Raw genomic sequence first — 21,128 nt, forward strand, 5'->3', positions numbered from 1 at the left:
GCCTAAACGTTGAACAATATTTCTTAATAGGTATTAAACTTTTAGTAGTTTCCGCCATTAATTCTTTGAATGCTTCCCACTAAGAATTTGCTGTTGGCAACGTCATCAGTCGATCCCACTGTACAGAATTTAAAAACTGCCTGATGGAATTGAATTGCGAGGTTCAATGACGACATTCTTAATTTTTCAATATGGTCTCTTCCACTTGTAATACAGTACATGTCTTCCATCGTGAAACTAATGCCTGGATACTACCAGAGAACAATTTTAGGGGATGTTTATTGAAATATTCACATATCAACAAATTGATCTCTAGGAGTAAAGTCACATAATTAGAACTTTCAAGAGGTTTTAGTACAAAAAGCTTGATAAATATTGCCTTAAAAGAATCATTTCGATTTTTTTTTATTTGAGATACGTTGAAATTTCTCTCGTCTTCTATATTACGAAATAAAATATGACATAAACACCTTTCACATGAAAAAAAAAAAAAAAAACTTAATCTAATAAATAGGAAGTTTGACATGATGTAATTTATACGACGTACGTGCGCTGTCTTGCGCAATATCCAAGGTCAAATGTTTCGAAGACGTAATTGTTTTAAATGTTCCTCGTTAAATATTGATCCTCTATTATACATTAAGCATCTACATAATAAAATTATAATTGCGAATAGTAATGTAGTTTTGTAATTACTGTAATAAAAACGAATAAGGTGATACCAAAGTAATAGAACTCAAACTTTATTTACTTAAAAAATAACACCTCAGAAATCCCCTATAGTCAAATGCTGAGGTAAAACTGAATCGTCTTGACCTTAATACAGATAATTGTTCCTATCAACTTTAAACCTATATTTAGTCTATAATTAAAATATAATGAAAATCAATAACTTTGTTTCAGTGGTTGCCTGAGATCGAAAATGATCTAGACCAGCGGTTCTCAAAGTGTAGGCCGCGGACCCCTGGGGCTTCCCGACACCCTTTCAGGGGGTCCGCGAGGTCACTACTATTTTCTTACTAATACTAAGACTTATACACATGTCCACACACATAATACACAGAAACCTGCACTAGATGTAGGTTTGTGTGTTCTAGCCCAGCGGTTTTCAACGGGGTACCGCAACAACATTCTTGGGGTGTCGTGTAATTTGGGTTTAAGTTAGGTATATATTAAAAGGTCGAAAACCACTGTGTTAGGTATTTCTTTTGGCCTAGGGGTGCCGTGAAAAAATTACTGGGACACCAAGGGCGCATTGAACTGAGAAAGTTTGGGAACCTCTGTTCTAGCCTCTTGGCTACCCAGAAGCATCAGTCACCTGGACAGATGATTCTGGATACTCCATCCACACCACGGGAAGATGGGCCAGTCCTAGAAAAACACGTACCGTCTCAAAAGAGACTCTGACCCACTTGATGTTGTCAGCAGTTGGGCCAGGATCCTCTGGGGGACCCATTCCAGAGGGAAGAGAGAAGAGGAGGGGGGAAAAATCCCGTGGTGCCGGTTGTGAAATTTAAAAAATATATAATAATAAAATAATAAATAAATTAATTTAAAAAAAATAATAATAAAAAAGCTAGTGTAGATAGAAATAAAATATATACATAAAAATAATAAGATGAAGAAGTATGGCAAATTTATCAAAAAATAATAATAAATAAAATAAAAAAAATAATAACAAAATCAATAAATATAAATTTTTTTTTTTTTTTTTTTTAATTTATCCTTTATTTTCACCAGTGAAATCTGAGAATCCCTTATCTGGTTTTGGTTGGCATTGACATTCAAAGCCTTCCATCGGGTAAAAATGCCAGATACAACGACCTTCAGGGAAGAAAGATTGCCTAGAGTCTGGATTAGTTGATCCACCTGGTTTGGGGAGAAGTTGGGATTTTTTTTTTTTTTTTTTGGCTTGATGCTGGATAAGCTCATACACTTGCTTTCTTGCATTGCTTTCTTGCATCACACCTACTACTGCTACCACTACTACTATTTCTATTTCGCAATGCCTTTCAAATATCTCTATTTCTCTGCTATTTTGACTCAATACGTTTACGTTTTCATAGGGCTTAGTTTTTGAAATTATTCATTATATTTGTAGACCTAGATAAATATGCATATTTTATTTATATTCATATAATTCAATTAATTGTTGCATTTGTAATTTGTTATCATGCAGTGTATACTTAGCCCATTTACTTGTCAAATATTTAAATACGTTACCTAGCAACCACCACGGTCGTCTGCTCTGTGCGTAACATTCTACTCTGAAAATGCTGCGTATTAATTTATGACATTTTATTTATTTATTTAGCCACATCGATTAATATATGCATATGCATTTTTTAAAATTACTTCAAGCTTTCGCTTTTTAATTAAAAAAAACTATCAATTAATAAATAGTGTAAGGTACGTACGGTAAGTAGCCATCGATAACAGTTTGCTGGAAACCTCGGAAGAAAATCCTAAACGAAAGTGTTATATAAAAAAAAAATTTAATTAAATTACAAGTTAATTAATTAGAAAGTCAGATATTTATTCGGCGACCAAAAGTTTTGTATGACTACAATATTTTTTACTTTCTTTCGAAAACTCTGCATCTAAAATCAAATATTGCGATATATTACATCTTCTTGTTTCAATTAATTTAAGAAAACCGGTTCTGGTGTTAGTTTCGTAGTCATTTCTGGTTGGCTGTAAATTTTCATCTCAGTGACGTAACATTTTTTCATTGTACTTGCTTGTGAACTATTTCTTGTAGCTCAAGAATCCAAGGGGACAAGAAAGGGTTTATAGAGAAGGGGAGGATTAGGTTCACAACATAGTTTGCATAAAATATTTTATTAATTATATTTTTATACATGGTCACCGGAGTATTTTTAATGTGATATTCACACCTTTTCAAATTTTTAACTCTATATACGTTTGATATATCATTACGATACGAATTTGTTCAACTATAAGATGACCACTTGTATTTATTATTTTATACTGCATCCAGTTATTAGGAATGAAACTTGCGATGTGATGTGCAGAATATGAATAAATGAAATAAATAAAAACACGGTGTACTGAAATTTTAAAAAAAAATGTATTTTATGCACAAAAAATACACTATTCATGAAATAAACCGTGCAAGTACATGTCGGGAAAGGATGGGGGGGGGGTGTCAATGGATAATCGAATAATTGGTTCAAGATCAGTGATGTTCCATCTTTTTTTTTTTTTTCGTGAAATGTCATATATGTTGTAAAGGAAATCAGGCAATAACAAAAATAAATATTTATTGAATTATGTTTTTTTTTTTTTTTTTTTTACTAGTAACGTCAAAAAAATTACATCATATGAACAGTGGTTACAAATTAGTTTTCAGCTATCTATTGAAGCTGCACATAGTAAGGAAAGAAATACAAATAGCCCTGTTTATTTGTTTTATATGCAAACGATGCACCTGTGACACTGAACAACAACGAAAAAAATTAATAGAAATATGGTGGACTTAGTGTATTTTTTAACGTTGATTTCGAATGTGTAACCCGTATTTTTAATTTATTTTTTTTTCTTCCTTGTGTGTGTGTAATTACGCAATTACATCTCACAGACAGCCTACAATGCCCCTATTAAAGCATATGAACTTTATTTTGACTACAAATTAGATGATCAGGACAAGAAGTTGACTCCCATCATCAGAGAGTTAAAGAAAGATTAACATTTTGAAAGTGTTAAATCCTTTGGAATTGAAAGCTTGAAAATCCTTCAAGAAAGTCTGTGAACATATTTTGGGCAACAACAGAGAAGAAAACTATAAAATCTTGATTGAAAATTTATTACGAACTTACCAAAATCTCGGTTACATGTCTCTAAAAGTACACTTCCTCCATTCCATGTAGACTTTTTCCCAGCTAAGCTTGAACAGTTTAGTTAACGATGAAGTTTTATCATCTACGTTTCTACCACGGATAAACGCAGTCTATGGAAGGTGGAAGCCCAGTATACTGACAGACTGTTGCTGGACAGTGTTCAGAGAGGATCATCACAAAAAAAAAAAAAAAAAGAAAGAAAAAGAAAACGGAAAAAATAATAGTTGGCTATATTTTTACTCAGTTTATTATAATATTTATTAAAATTTTCAGTAAGCGTGACCTGGATTTCTCTCTAAATCTGTGGGTGCTAGGCAGTATTTGAATTCAGCTCATAAAATGTGACGTGCCATATTTCGGGAGGAAAAAAAATCAAAAACTTAAATTTTGTTGTATATACAAATATTACACAATTATTAACTGAATTCATTTCTTGGAATACCAACTCATTACAGTATTCTGATTACAAAATATGATACTTATAACAGTGTTTAGAACATCAAATTAACCCAGATATGTTCTGTAGGTTTATTGGTAAATTGGCAACTGTGACCATAATACGCCGAAGCTACATGTAACAAAAACAATACTTTGCAAAATAACTGATGCAATGCAATGAAATTTGAAATGGTGGCCAGGGCCGTACTTATAAAGAGGTACATGAGGTGCTAGCTGAGGGCCTACACTTGCTGAAGTCCCCCAGCTATATTTAAGTCTAAAATACATAAAACTACAAAGGGCCTAAAGAGATTATGCGCTTCAGGCATCTAAAAGTACTGCTCTGATGGTGGCATATTATATTATGATGCAAAAGTATTGCGTGTCAATTTATAGGTTAAACCATAAATTCATGCACAGTTCTGAAATATAAAAATTAATCCATTAGTATATGAAAATGTATACTAGCAGAATATGTTTTAAATCGTAATAGGCATTGGTAGACAGATATCATTCATAACGTCTCTTATTTCGCTAATATCTCTCTCCCTTCTTATCCTGTTAATAACCTCTGGTTACATGCTCTGTCAAGGTTGATCCAAATTCTCCTCTGCTGGATACTTATTTCAAATTCATATCCACTAATTTGCATATTTCAGAAATAGCATGCATTACCAATAACTTTACTGTTGCAACATAACACATAATGTATTTCCCTACCAAATTTCATTGATTTGTATCGATTATTTTACAAACCAATTGCACGTTTTGTCATCTTTATATTTTGGACACCGAATACAATAATAATGAGATGTCATTATAGAATAATGCGACATGATTCTATAATAACATCCTATTATTATGTGCAGCTTTAGATTAAATGTGAATTTTCGGTTAGATTACAAACGTTTTCAAATAAATCTATCCAAATGGTTAAGTCTGCAATGTTTACATTATTTATTCCTGTTTGAAACCCTATGCTCTGTAAAACACAATATTGTTTAATGTCCAATTAAGGTCTGCATTGCTTATATTCCTTTATACAGTATTACAGGGTAAACAAAAACGAGGGCAGATACGATACATAACATGTCCTAATCAGTATCCTGATTCGATATAGGAAGTTGGCAGTTAGCCTCATGGATAATCACTGATGACTGTGGCTGTTTCTTTTCCTCCTCACGTCAAATGGGGTAAGCTTAAGGTGATAGTGCCACTGAGAAGAGCACCTCACCTTCTCAGTGTGCTGCCAACTACGAATTAGCGTTTCAATGTCCATTTCAAAACACCTTCTCAATATAAATTACATTAACTTAAAAAAATTTAATAAAACTATATGTCCGGGATCTTATATAACCTTCCTTCTGGTCTTTGCGAAAAAGAAGCAATTAAGTTATAAAACAGCAGAATTGAAGACTGCATTAATCCATATACAATGGGTTATGCGATAATCTGCATAAACAAAAAAATAAATAAAACTGAACAGCATTTTGATTACCAATCATATCCAATATTTTGATTTTAGAGATTGGATAGAATGCACCAGTATAATGCATCATTATCGTACGCCATCAGTAGATAAATAATATTTAAATTATACAACCTACTTCATAAATGTAATTTGCAATACAGTGCCCTACCATTTATCCTGACATCGCTCCGTTCATAACTGGTCACATCCTACTCAACCACTACGTATCAGCCACAACTATAAATACGAGCCTGTATGCTCGTAAGCCTTCGAGAAGAGTAGTACTACCATTGTGAGTACTACCCTATTATCATTCCACCAATGAATGATAACAGGGTGCAGCATAAGCAATCAGTCTGTACGAGACATTTCAACGGCACTGAAGATCCCTAGGTCCACGACTGGTGAGGTGATCTGAAAATGGAAGCGACTGGTGCTGAAACCGTCATGAAACGATCTGGAAAACTTCCCCAGCTGAGAGAACGTGACAGGAGAGTCCTGAAAAGAATCGCCTGCCGGGAACGCAGGTCGAAGTTGTCACAGTACTCACAGGCCCTCAGTGAGATGATTGGGACAATGTCAGCACCACTACAGTGCGCAGGACTCTGCATGATATGAGTTATTATGGTCGTACAGCCGTCCTCAAGTCATAGACCAACAGAAAGCTGTGCTTTGGAGTGACAAGTCACAGTACGTGGTCTATGAGTCTGACGGTCGTGCCTGGAGAAAGCGGACTATACATACCGGACTGTATCGTCCCGACAGTTTGGTGGAGACAGCGTGATGAGGCTATTTTTCGTGATTTGACTTAGGGGCATTGGTTGTTTCAGACAAAACCATTAATGCTGAGGTCTGTCTAGACGTCATGGACAATAATGCGTTAACCTACGTTCTGTCAGCACCTCGTTGCTCACGTTGTGAGGACACAAGCGCCGAAAAGTTGGACTGGCCAGCCCAGAGCTCTCACCTCAGACTATAATGAACCTATGGGATAAACTGGATCGTCGGGTGCGTGTGAGAAGAGACCGCCCAAAAACAGAATTGAACTGATCATCGCTTTGAAGGCTGAATGGCGGAAAATACCAGAGGTCATTTACAAAAAAACTATTGGAGAGTATTCAACGGATACTAGAGGCTGTCATAAAGGCTAAAGGTTTCAGCAAACTTCATTAGTTTTCCTGTACATAAAGGTTAATTGTAGATATGCAGGTGTCCGGATATTAATGGTAGGGCAGTGTATATGGCAATTGTACGTATATGACATTGGTGTGGCCTATCTTAAACTGTTCAGAAATTTTTATAATAATAACACATGAACTTTCACATATCAAAATAGCGATATTGGCATATGATCAAGCTCTTCTTGCACATTCATTTGAACGGGGCCAGTTATTGCATTTGCTAATGACATTTTTAGCGAGTTAGTGACTAGATTGATGATTATTTCCAAAATATAATCCCATGTTCCTAATCCAGAAATATCAACCCATATCTGTCTGATATTGTTCACTTTAAATATTTCAATTTTCGGTTTTCTTCCACTAAACAATTCTTGCTTTATCTTAATAAAAGCAGACAACTCTCTTACTGTTATTGCAGCATAGCCTTTAGGACCTACGTTAGCAAAATGAGCATAGAAATCATATCCTCCTGTCAAATTTGTAAATCCCAGATTTGCTTCTAAAAACACCGCATTTTCTTCGTAAGTCATTATGACATCCCCCGTACGACATATCGTTGACAGACCATACAAAATTCCATTGCTCAATTCAAGTTCACCATGAGCAGTAAAGAAAACCATTTGTTTTCGAAAACTTTCCTTGTGATCTGGAAGATCAAGAGGATCCACTTCGCTTGTTTTCATGTGTTCTCCAGCTTGTTCAAGAATATTATCGAAAATATTTACAGACTCCTCTTTGATAAGGCCTTCCGGTATTTCTTGAAGCTGTTGGTCAATTTCGTTTCTTAAGTCGTCTTTTAGTTCTTCTAATATAGATTCCTTAACTTCTTCAAAAATAATTGTGCTTAGCTGGTTCAACAATGTATTGATGAAACTAGACCATGCACCACCTCCTAGTAGATTTTCAAAATGTAGCTGAATATCTTCAACTTCCACATTAACATCTATTGCGCCGACTTCCACCGTTTGTCCTGTATTATTTAACGATGTAGATGCATGGACAATAATATGACTTATGTTCATCCAGAATGTGCCATTCCCCGACACAGTGAAAAATGCAACAGTGCCATCCATTTTGTATTCTCCTTCAAGCCGTAAAAGGGGAATATACAATTCCAGACTTGCATTCATATGCGCAAGGTTTAATCTGATTCGACGAATGTCCAGATGTCGAAGGCCATATATAAACATATCCCACAGTTGTCCTTTCATTTCAGAAAAAGTACCACCGTGTGTAATATTAAAGTCTGGTACAGGAAAGGGATCGTGGATAAAATCCTGAATTAAGCCAATGGGATGTATGCTTCCATCTTCTCTTGTAGCTTTCTCAAGTGCATTTTGAAGATCGACAACAAAATTATCATCCACATCTCGACGATCTCTGGAAATTGCTTCTTTTACTGAAAAGGGAAAGAGAAAAAATTACTATAGTATTGTCATGATATTTTACGAGATTCTATTTACATTACTAATCAAACTCTTATTTGAAATTTTATAAGGGATGATTCAAATGACATTCTTTTATGATACAAATTGTAAATTATATAACAATCTCCATTACCTACAGGGACAAACCAGTGAATATATTCCTTGATCTGAGTTGGTTTCGGGAATATTCATTCATCATCCGACTCATACCATTCGAGTACCACGAACACACATCCGTTTTCCATTGCTTCAGTTCTTCTTCGGGAAACCCATTGCTTCAGTTCTTCTTCGGGAAACACCTTTTCCGGTATTACAGCTGATTAAGAACAACTGTATATGACTGGGATTGGTATTCATCACTTCATTTGCCTCTTCAAGAGGGCATCGCTATTTTGCACTATAGTCGAACTGCTTTCGCGACATGTGTTTATGCAAATTAGGGAGAACCCAATAATAATTTCGATGCTGCCTTTTATTCACGACTCGTGGGATTGCATGCTTCCCTCCACTGAACCAACATTCTATAAATTAAATTTTAATTTAATAAATATTTTCTTATTAAGGTTAAATGCTATTTAGTTAAGTTTATTTTTAAGGTTATTTCATTCTGCGGTTCACTATACTTAATTTTTATTGTCTCAAAAATAAATTTTCTGTTTATACTACGGGACAATCACATAAAGTCAGAGTAGATCACAAGATAAAGAGAATACAAGAACATCGCGGTATTTAATATTTTCACGAACTTGAAAATATCCACGAAGAAGAAAATTCGAATTCAAGTATCATGTATCTACTGAACGGTGGGAAATCAGTAATCTTACCAATCTACATTTTTTTATAGATTGAAATGATTTGTGCTTGATTTGCAAAGAAAGAGTAGTTGTGTTAAAGGAATATAACCCAACATAAAAATAGGAAAACTTAGCTTAAAGCTGACACATCTGCGAGTGGAGAGCCCTGGAGCTCAGTGTCCAGCACACTTCAAAGTATTAACTTGCTACAAGCATCTCGTTTCTCGTCTATTCGAAATTATAGCAGTAAAAATAATTCTGACAAGTTTACAATTGTACACTCACGTGCAAGAGTCAAGGATGGTACATATTTTTATAAATACATATATCTCATCACTACTTGTGGAGATTTTAATAAAATTTGTTTAGATGCCTATAAATTACTAAGTCACACGCACCGAAAACACAATGAACGCGAATATCGCGAAAGAATAATCAGTTGATGAAAATATAAATTTTATACCATGAATAAAGGGTTACAAAAGAATTAATAAGGGATAAATCCGTACACCGAGCACACATACTGTCAACAAAGTTATTCAGGTGGTCAAAATTGTCATATTAGGGTCATTCGAGAATGAACTCATTTGCCCATGTGTGTAATATGTCATTGCGTGTGTTCCCCAATCGATTTGCCTGTTTTGTCGTAGGAAAAACCTGAGTTTCCGAAGGGGAAACTCATCCACGTAATCAAAAAAAAAAACAAAAACCATAAAAGTTCCCGCGTTATTGACGGGATTCGAACCCGGACCTCTTCCAAACGATGTGGGAGGAGGGTGATTATAACCATTGTACTGTTCCTGCAGGCAGTAGACAATAAAATTCCATTCTTATTAAGAATTCTTTGAGTAGCGAGTTGGGGGGGAAACAATTCTCCAAAAGCATTGCAGGCATGTTCTGTAGGTTTCAGATGAGAGGATGACGCAGGCCAGTCTATTCCCTGAATATCTTCACTTTCCAGAAATTTATTAACCAAGCCCTACGGAAAAGTGGGTTATCGTCCGTAAAAAGGAATGGATTCAATTATATCCTACGACAGCCTCACGTAGGACTCCAAGATTTGTTCTCTAATAACATTGAATAGTCAATATTCCACATGGAAAGATATCTTAAGTTTTATTATGGCTAGCAGCCTCAAAAGCTGGAAGGGGCTGGATCTTCTGGAGGATCTGGCAGTACTCTGTACTCCACGATAAACGAGCTTCTTCTGAAATTGAGCTAGAGGGATGCGATTCAAATCGCAGATTCCTTTGTTTAATCCTGAGAGATTGTATACCCTGACAGAGTACGCACGACCGGCGGCCAATAAGAATTCCAGTGAAAGTTGATGTCTGGATATTTTTCTGTTACGTTTCGCTGTTAAAGCTAGAGAATAGTAATCTTTCGATGTTGGTGTCCCGGAACTTCATATCTTTCCTGTGATTACATGTTCCTGTCTCTTGTAATTGTTTCCACAGCCTTAAGACACTTTCAGACACATTCAAGAACCTGGAGACCTCTACATCAAATAATAAATTTCTTGCTTATATTGTGGCCGACCGGGCTAGCCGGGTAGGCAAAGTGCCTGCCTGGCAACCCAAAGGTCGCGGGTTCGATTCCCGCCTCGGGCTTGGATCAAAGTACTGCAAAAACCTTGGGAGGTGCATTATGGCCACAGAAGTCTATGCGCCAACAACTACAAAAAAAAAAAAAAAAACTTGCTTATATTGTGGAACAGCCACATAAGACCAGAGGGGTTTACAACTGCCTGCTTGCTTTCTTGCATCACATGCCACTATTACTACTACTACTACAAGATGGAGAAAATACAAGAACAGCATCGCATCATATTAACGATCATAACCATTCTTGAAAATGTAACATTAGGCACTGTGCCTAGGACCTACGAAAAAAATAGAATTCGACGGTTTTATTTCAACAATAAAATTCCACAAATTAATTTTTAAACTCACAGTTCTAGTATAAATTATGTTTTGGCTTCTTTTTTTTGTTTGAACAAAATCATTAACAACGTCATCAAAGTTCATATTGTGAGTACTGGAATCAGTGCTGTGTAAACAACTTCACTTAAAAACAACAACAAAAAAAATTATTTAACGCAGGGGCAGTATAATATGTTTTATATACTGTAGGGAGCCTCGGAATGAAGAGTACCTAGGTCCTACTGGGCCAGTGGAACATCAAAAGACGACCTTGTCTAAAAGAGGTATTGAATTTGCCTTCTGCAGATCTTTTATGCAGTTTTATGTATATATTCTGAAAGAGCACGTGATAATTTATATATGGCATAAGTTTCACTAGCTTTACACATACATTTTGTCTCAAACAGTGGAACGTGTAATTTCCTTAACTTTTGCACATGAGTGTTTACAGGAGAACGGAGGCAACGTGAGAGTAACGAACGTACATTCTCCAATGAAAGCAGAAAAATCAATGACAGCCTTGGCTTAAGCTACTGCGATTGTTATCACGAAAGAAGGAGGCAAGAAAGAATATACGAAAAAAAGAAAGCTGAGAATAAAAGAAATAAACCCATTACTGACTTTTAAATAAGTTGTAGGAAACACTAGATAGCATTACAGAACAACAGGTATAGAAATACGAAGCGAAATCTACTTATCGAAATGTTAATGCTCATTACCTAAAAGTGCACTTCATCTTGAACCATTTGACAAGATGCCAAAGGCCATTGCAGTTACTATGGTCATGAATATAATGAATAGAATAATTCTGCACAGAAAATCCAAATATAGCTCGCTATAAGGTTTCAAGTAAATTACTTGTAATAGAGAAGGTACTGTGATACTTGTTATTAACCCAGTTTTATATTTGTGTTGACGATGCAGCAAAATTATCGCTTAAAATATATATAAATATATATATATATAATGCGTGGCTTAAATTCGCTCATCTTCTAATAATATTGATAATAATTGTGCCCCGGTTAGATTTTTCACTACTGAAATCCGAAACTTTCCAATTTTTTTTCTTTAAATAATTTAAGCAATACATTAATACGCCGCCTGTCGTAACTTAAGGGAGTTAATCAATTATAGCATAATATGCAATTTCCTGTATTAGTTTAATTGATGACAAGGTTTTTCGGTTTCCTGTATAGATGGTAGTTCTATAATTAAGTCAAATACTTCACACTGGGCGTCTGGAAAGCTACGTAAATAATTAAAACACTGTATATCCGTTTTATGAAATTTCGACACTAATATCTATAAGTTATTGTTGAGTAATATTTTGCTATGAATCGGGAAAAATATTCATAAAATATATTTTTTATAATTATCTTAATAATATAACTGATTCGGTCAATGAAGAAACTACACCAGTACTTTGGTTAAAATTATGTATTTTTTGTGTTCTCTGAAAGTTCAGTGGATGCAGGAATAAAGCTTAGATTTGCAAGGCACTTGAGTTCTTCATTCGTGTAGAAATAGAATAAACACTGAAGTCGTATTACTGATTGGGTTGCCACTTCGTGTGTAATTATTCCGGGATTTTTTTTTTTTTTTTTTTGCTAGAAAAATCGTTTATGTAAAAAATCAAGCTTGTTTTATTTATTTATTGGAAAAAAATTAATTTTTAAGCTTAACTGTATTACTACAATATCGGGTCCTAACAATGATATACAGAATTTTGCTAGCATGAACAAGGAGGTGATTTTCCCATTGTATACAAGTGATGATTTTGATTTTTTTTTTTTTGATTTGGTAGTTGTTGGCGCATCGGCTTCTGTGGCCATATTGCACCTCCCAAGGTTTTTGCAGTACTTTGATCCAAGCCCGAGGCGGGAATCGAACCCGCGACCTTTGGGTTGCCGGGCAGGTACTTTACCCACTCAGCTAGCCCGGTCGGCTGTATACAAGTACTGTACTGGTAAAGCTTAGGCTGCATCATAAGCGGGAGCATATTCAGGGGTAGGCAGAGAGGGCATATGCTCCCCCCCAGTCTGTAAATTAAAGAAACAGAATACAGGAGGCGTTCTAAAAAAATTCAAAAGCCTGGTCGCCATGCCCCCTCCCCCTACGATCATACCTGGATACGTCACTGATCATAAGTACAGTACTTCATACAGGATCTGGAAGCCTCATTTTAGGAAGGATGTACATCTATTGGAATGGGTGCAGAGAAGAGTAACAACATTAGTGAAGGACACAAAATGGTAATCTTATCATAAGACCAGTTCTGCAAATTGCAGTGTCTGGAAACTAGAAACTTGCGAGAAGGCCTGAATGAAGTCTTAAATGGACTGATTAAATTAAATGCGGACAGCATCCTTACCCTTGCTCGGATGACAAACATAAGAGGACATAAATTTAAATTGAAAAAGATAGATATATGATGGATTTACTCTCAGCAGAGAGTGACTGATTGTTGGAACAAACTTGCAATTGGTGATAAATTTAAAAGGAAGAATTAGAAAAATTATTAGAGAGGATGGACTGATGAAGTGGGTAGGTTTTTTTTTTTTTTTTTTTTTTTTTGGTTGATGCTGTATAAGCATCAACCAAAAAAACATCGCCATACATCATTTGTCACTACTGCCATACATCATTTGTCACTACTAATAGTAATTGGAAGAGATGTTGAAGCTAAAAGTAAATAAAACACTTGGGGCTGATGTAATCTATCGAATTATATTAAAAGAAGCAGCAAGAGAGGTAAACAAACCTTTTACCATTATTACGAGAGCATTCTTGGATTCAAAAAGGTCGCTATAGATTGGAGATGTGAAATGTCTCTCCTGTTAACAAAAGGAGACCAAAGCGGATCACAATGGAGACAAAAATTTAAATAAGAAAAGGTTGGCTGCGGAATAGATGTGCGGAAATTTGCATTCTGCCAACGAGAAATCAATTTTTGGAAGAAACTCCCACCGAGCGTTGTGAACAGTTTGAATAAATTTAAGATTTGTACAAATTAATAATAAAAATAATAAAAGTAATAATGAAAAGTTAAAAACGAAGCTTTATTAAAGCAGTTTCCAGAAGGCCTAGTTTGAATGTCAGAATTTAATATGAAAATCTTTATAAGAATAATTAAAATAGTTGCATACTTGAACTGCTGATAGCCCTCGCGGATATTACGGTGGTTATAATCAGTTCTAACGGTCATGTTGAGGTCATGCTGGATCATGTTGAGGCAAACATGTTGACTGCGTGCCACCTCATCCCACAGGTGGTCAAATGGATTGGGATTTGGTGACTGGAAAGACCACCACATTAAGCTGGATTGAATCTCATTTTTCTGGAACCACTTCTGTACAATTCTGGCCTTGTAATCCAGTGATATGGCGCATTCTCCTGGTGAAAGAACCCATTCGCAGATGGATATACTGCAACCATGAAGAGATGCGCCTAGTCGGAAACAATTTCCTGGGGGTAAACAAAGAACCGTACCTTTTTTTTTTTTTTGCTGACAGAAGTGGAACCCCGTTCTGTCGGATCCGATATCTCATTCGTGACAAGGTTACGATACGGTCAGACATGAAGTTCTCCGAGCATTGTAGACAGGTTGCAAGGAAGGCCCATAGTGTCCTATCAATGATTTATCGAACATTTGCTGGTAGAAATGAGGACATCATTATCCCATTATATAAGGCTATTGTTAGACCACACTTGGAATACTGTGTTCCAGTATGGAGACCGCACCTAAAAAAAGACAAAGCTTTTTGAAAGAGTCCAAAGACGTGTAACTCGCCTGGTGAGATCGGCAAAAGGGCGTCCATACGAGGAAAGACTTCGAATATGTGGGTTGTACAGCTTGAAAACTAGGCACCTTAGAGGAGACTTGATTGAGGTGTTTAAGGCTCTGAGTGGCAAAAGTAAAATGGATGAGGGCGAAATTTTGAAGTGAAACATCTTTAGACGCGCCCCAGGCAGTTTTCACATGGGAGTAACTTGCGCCCGTGCATTGACAAAAATCACCACGAAAATGCGACACGAAGTGATTCTACTCCCCCCCCCCCACCATTGTATCACTCCGTACCAAGCACGAGCAATGCGGCGCCATACGTTGCAGCGACGCATTACGCAATCAGTACCCCTACAGTGCGGCCACGCTGTAACTCGCAGGCGTGTCGCGTTTACGTTTTAAATTGCTATATCTCAGCTTCTTGCAGTCCGATTTTAAAAATTTCAAATCACAAAGGAGAGAGCTGTAAAAACTTTGTAATAAATCTGTAAAAACTTGTAAAACAATTGTAAAATATTAAACCACTGTATAATTGAAATAATAAACGTTTCAAAAGATTCTGAAGAAGTTTCACTTAACTTCCGCTTATGCGTGCTCTGCACACACACAATTTTTTTTTCACGGTTATAAATGATTCTAGAACAAGAGACCATAAATTCAAGTTACGGGGAGGGAGAAGTATAGACTGGATTGCAGGAAGTTTTATTTTAGCCAGCGAGTTATAAATTACTGTAATAAGTTACCGACATGGGTGGTTGAGGCTGACGTTTTGGGAAATTCAAAGGTCAGCTGGATAGGTTGTCTTTTATTATTTATTAATTTTATTTTATTTTATTATTGTTATTTTACTCTTTTATTATATATATATATATATATATAATAAAAGAGTAAAATAAGAGAGCTGTTTCCGGCCACAGGATCACAGTTGGCTGAATGTTACTTGGTCACTCGACCAATCTCGATACACGCTCGAAACTTCAGCAGGACTGCAGTTTCCAAGCTATCCATGCCGTTGCCTGTGTCGCCAATTATCATACTACGTTCAAAGTCAAATCTTTCGTCTAGCCTAGAGATTTCCAAACTTTATACCTTGCGTCCTTTAAAATATCTCATAAACATCAAGCCTCGGTTTTCCAGAATATGTATAAATAAACAGAAGTGACATAAAATTTAACTACGAGTTTACATACCTTTATAAATTTATTTATGCTTCAATACGTTTAATCTCAAAGATTGAAATAAAATACGCTTCATATCTGGCCCATTCTCGGGATTAATACATCCATTATATCGCAGGATATTAATAAGTGAGTTGCATGTATACATAATAAAGTGGCCACTCAGTGTAGATAATACACAATCTTATTATAATATATAATAAATTGGATATTTAATATATAAATTTAATAATAATAAATTAGATAATTTATAATATTGAATTATAAACTGAATAATTATATATAATTTAATTTATATATTGATAACGTTTACGTAATATAAAAGACAATATAGTTTTCAGTCTACGTATAATATTAAAATATATATAATCACTCAACTGTAAGCAATGAAATAAAATCGAGAAAATTTAAACAACAAATTTAAATTATATACTGGCGAGATCACTATATTATAGCCTACATACAATTTCCACTGTCACTGCAGATAGAGCAAATAATCTCATTGGGATCTTTTTAGAGTTCGGTCATGTCTTAAGTTGGGTCATGTCTGTCAACGACACGCAATAAGAACACAACATGTGACTGTAAATAAATATTTTCATAGTTATCAAGATGAGTGTTTTATAGAGATATCGAGGTGGGGAGGTATCCCTCTAGTACTTTTCCAAGATTCGGTTCTATATGCAGGAAATGTTTTGTGGAGATGGGTGAGGGACCAGCATTTAAAACGTACAGAGAGTTCTGGGCTAGAGGAGTTTTTATTTTTATTATTTATTTATTTTAATGCAAGAAAGGAACTGCTAATTAAATTTTGTCCGTGGGCGAATGGAAGTTTATTGCATGTCCCAATGTTCTGTATTTTTTTATTACCGTGTGTACATTATACTGCTCTTGAAGATTAACTATTTATATAAATATATATATGGGCAAAGTAATTGGATATATCAGCCTGTGTACTACAAAATTTAGATTTGGTAATTGAGATTAATTTCTTACCAGATATCATTCTATACATGGCGATTTTGTAAAAGAAAAATAAAATAATAATAATAATAATTATAATAATAATAATAATAATAATAATAAAACATTTTAAAATAATATACGAAAGGCTGATATTCGAAACTACATATGCTTGGGCAAGATTATACAGCGGCCAAAAAAAAAAAAAAAAAAAAAACATTTTTACACATCCATTCGCTCTAAAGGTTTGTCCAGTTTCTCCTTGAATTTAATCCTACTTGCGGCCTGTACTTAATCTATCAACTTCCACAACGGCATATGGAAATCTGTTCCAGAAATCAAATACTCGTTGGCCAAATGCAAATTTCTGCACATTTATTCTACAACTGTCTTTCTTCAGTTTGAATTTATGTTCCCTCAGGTTCGTAATCTGAGCAAGAGGAAGAATTCCATCAGAATTGAGCTTGCTCAAACCATTCAAGGCCTTATACACCTCAATAAGATCGCCTAGCAGGTGTCTAGTCTGCAGACGCTGCAATTTGCAAAACTTAAGCCTTTCTTGGTAAGACGACCCCTTCGTTCTCCTCACCAACCTTGTTGGCATTCTCTGTACTCATTCTAGCAACTCTACATCCTTCCTAAAATAAGGTCTCAAGGCGTGGCCTGACCATTGCTTATACAAAGGGATAATCACCTCCTTTTCCCTACTAGCAAAATTCCTGTATATCATTGACAGTACCCATGACCTGCTCTGGCATCCTGTCTGCACTGCTCAGAAAACTTCATATCAGACTGCACAATTACTCTCAAGCCTTTTTCATTTTCTACCACTCTAAGTGTAGTACCGCACAGAGTTTGCCATGGATTCGGTTATATATGCAAAAAAAAAAAAAAAAAAAAAAAAAAAATTGTGGGGGTTGGGGGAGGGGCCAGTATTTAAAACGTACAGGGAATTCTGGGCTATAGGAGTTATTATTTACTTATTTTAATGCAGGAAAGGAACTGCTAATTAAATTTTGTCCGTGGGCAAACAGAAGTTTTTTGCACGTCCCAATGTGTTTTTTATTTATTTATTATTTTTTTTACCGTGTGTACATTATACTGTAGATTAACTATTTATATAAAATATATATGGACAAAGTAATTGGATATATCAGCCTGTGTTCTACAAAATTTAGATCTGCTAATTGAGATTAATTTCGTACCAGATATCTTTTTATACATGGCGATTTTTTGAAAAAAATAAATAAAATAATATACGAAAGGCTGATTTTCAAAAATACACATATTCTTGGAAATGCTCTTTGAAATGGTTTTTATTATTACTGTATGTGACTCTTTATGACAACGATGAACATGTTGTTTTGGTTGTGTATTTGCCATATCTTTTTGAAACGGATCTCCAATTCGATATTATCCTACTCAAAAAAAGTACACTGACTTCTCAAAAAATATATAACAAAACTGTAATTTTTAATACAATCTAAAACCGATTACTTATTCAAAAATATGTAAATTTGTGTCACCACCTGTGACACAAATTTACTTATTTGAATAAGTGTATAAAATATAACGAACTACACATTAAATTTAATTAATTTCATGTTTAATAAATAAATCAAGAAAATAGTCTTACGAACCGCAATGTGACCACATAAAATGTGCTGTTAAAATTCCAATGGCGATGCTCACTTTCAGGAAAACCATTTTATTACTAAGTGCTATGTTAGCGACTGCCTTACAAGTGACTGCCAAACCATATACTGTCGTTCACTAATTAAATTACTGAAGTAAATCCCCCCCCCCATGCTCGCCATCTGTATATGATCACGTGATTCTCATGAAACGTTGTGACCACTTCACTCTGTTATGTTCTAATACGAAGTTCAAAGCATTGTGTATATCGCTTTAGTTGTTGATTGGATCGTGTAGAAAAGAGCGCCTTACATTTTAGAGATAAATATTTAAAGAAATGGGTGAAGACAGATTTCAAGGTTTGTTTGGGGATTATCTTTCTACCAAAACTGATTGCTTTGCTTCGAGTGACATCTTGACAGAAAAAAACGCACAAATATCAGAAAGCTGCGCATGCGTAATATACTATTTATTTCACTATATTTAATGTTTTCAATAATAATTAATAATTAATTTTTTAAGCTTACCCCACCCCTTTTCTGAAAATTATAACTAGTGACGTACAATTATATACTTTATGTGTTTAGTACAAAAATGGAACAGTAGCCGATCTTTATATAAAAAATGTAGTATTTACAAATCAGTTGCTGCCATGGTTTTTTACTACCAGGCGCGATGTCTAGTTAGGCCCATTAGTATATATGCATAAAGCGCCTGTTGTCATCGATATGTCTGTCCGTCCGCATGTAATAACTCGACTCCTTATCGATGGATTTTCATAAAATTTTATGTTTCAATCTTTTAGAGAAATTTATGAAGCCATCCCAAATTTCAATAAAATCGGACAATTATTATATCTTTGTCTGCCCATCTTATAACTCAACTCCCAGTGAATGGATTTTGAAGAAATTTTCTAATTAGCTCTGTTAGACAGACTTATCATCCAAAAATTTCAAGCGACCCAATAGAAATCTGGAAATTATTATTTCGTTGCCCGGTCATCCACACATAATAACTCAGCTCTTAGTGGATGGATTTTCATGAAATTTTATATTTAGTCCTTTCAGAACGATTTGTCATCCCGCACAACATGAAACCCGTGAACACACGCTGCAGACATAGTACACTTATAGTATTTTTGGTGTATGATATTAATGTCCCAAAGCATACGCTCAAAAGTACTCTTGGGACAGTTAATACCAATATCTATAATATCTACATGGTTATTACGGCTAGATACACGAGTGTCAGGATGGCATGGAAATAAGGGAATTCATATAGAATGCGTGTCAAAATGTCTTGATTTGGAGCAACAGCCATCGGCAGTAAAATTATCGATCACGAGAACCAGTTACGCCTTCAGGAAGCGAAAAGACAATAGCAAAATTTACTGGAAAGGTTGGTAACTATTAGGCAATTTTTGGCATCACATAATTTAGCTTTTAGACGCCAATGAAACATCATCCTTAGATACAGCTCGAAATTCAGTGAAATTAATTTCTAAATATGATCCAGTGCTGCATGCGCATTTCTATCATATAAATCAAAATGAAAACAGTGATCATTATTTAAGCCAGGAAATACAAAATGAGCTGATTGAATTAATTCCAAATAATATCAAGCAGACAATAGTGAGCAAAATTAAATATGTTAAGTGTTGTGCCACATTGTTAGAAAGTACAAGAAAAGATGGCCGCGTGGAGTAGATGACTATGATTCTATGATGACTATGATGACTTAGATTCGTTGATATAGGTAAAGGATGTCTCGACGAGCATTTCGTGGGATTTGTTTCCTTTGAAGAAACAACTGTTGCTAAGCTGATATAATATTTTAAAAGATTTAGAAGATCTAAGTTTCAGCATAAATGATTGCAATGGACGGGATCGTAGATGGTCGTAGCATCGAATGTCCTTTTCCAGTAGGTCTCAAACATGTTCAATTGGGTTTGAGATCGGTGACCATAGGAGAATGAAGAATTCGTTATCATGTTCCTGACACTAGTTAGCAACCTGGTGGGCCTTGTGGCATGGCGCATTGTCTTATTGATAGAAGCCGCAGTTGTCTGGATAAACACTGTCATCATTAAGAGGTGTACTGGATCGGTGACTATAAAAAAGTAGGGTTCCCATCGATCCGTTGATTAAAGGTGATCAGAGGACTCAGAGCATGCCATGCAAATAGTATCCAAACTAGGACCGGGCTTGCCCCATGTATGACAAAACAGAACAGACTAAACGCAGCACAACTGCAGACATCCTGATGGCGATCTGAAGACGGCACCCTAGCCCTCTTCACCTATTATTCCCACTTCCTTGGGGGGAGGGGACGTTCTATGTTCCCTCTCCTCCATCCCCAAACTTCTACTCTGGTGGGGCATGGGCATGCCTCACTGAAAACTGGGGCTATCTACTCTATTGGCCCTATATTTCTGTCTTTCCCCCCAGTCTTCGGTCTCCCTCCCCTCTCTACCTT

At 35.4% G+C, this 21,128-nt stretch overlaps 1 protein-coding gene across 1 annotated transcript; it reads right to left on the bottom strand.

The window, feature by feature from the left end:
* Positions 1 to 5,831: 5,831 nt before the first annotated feature.
* LOC150088807 (uncharacterized) lies at positions 5,832 to 18,779 on the bottom strand. Its single transcript, XM_090369666.1, has 2 exons — positions 18,659 to 18,779; positions 5,832 to 8,349 (listed from the first exon to the last, which is right to left on the bottom strand). The coding sequence occupies exons 1-2, from the start codon at positions 18,723 to 18,725 to the stop codon at positions 7,097 to 7,099; spliced, it is 1,320 nt and encodes a 439-aa protein (XP_090225792.1). The 5' UTR covers positions 18,726 to 18,779; the 3' UTR covers positions 5,832 to 7,096.
* Between the last annotated feature and the right edge of the window lie 2,349 nt (positions 18,780 to 21,128).

Source organism: Mastigoproctus giganteus, chromosome 3 (assembly GCF_048544385.1).
Source record: "Mastigoproctus giganteus isolate SK-2022 chromosome 3, ASM4854438v1, whole genome shotgun sequence".
Lineage (NCBI taxonomy): Eukaryota > Metazoa > Arthropoda > Arachnida > Uropygi > Thelyphonidae > Mastigoproctus > Mastigoproctus giganteus.

Coding starts and splice junctions, on each gene's coding strand:
- LOC150088807 (XM_090369666.1), bottom strand. CDS start 18,725: ATGGTTTTCCTGAAAGTGAGCATCGCCATTGGAATTTTAACAGCACAT. Junction 8,350..18,658: donor TTTTATGTGGTCACATTGCG/GTTCGTAAGACT, acceptor TTCCCTTTTCAG/TAAAAGAAGCAATTTCCAGA.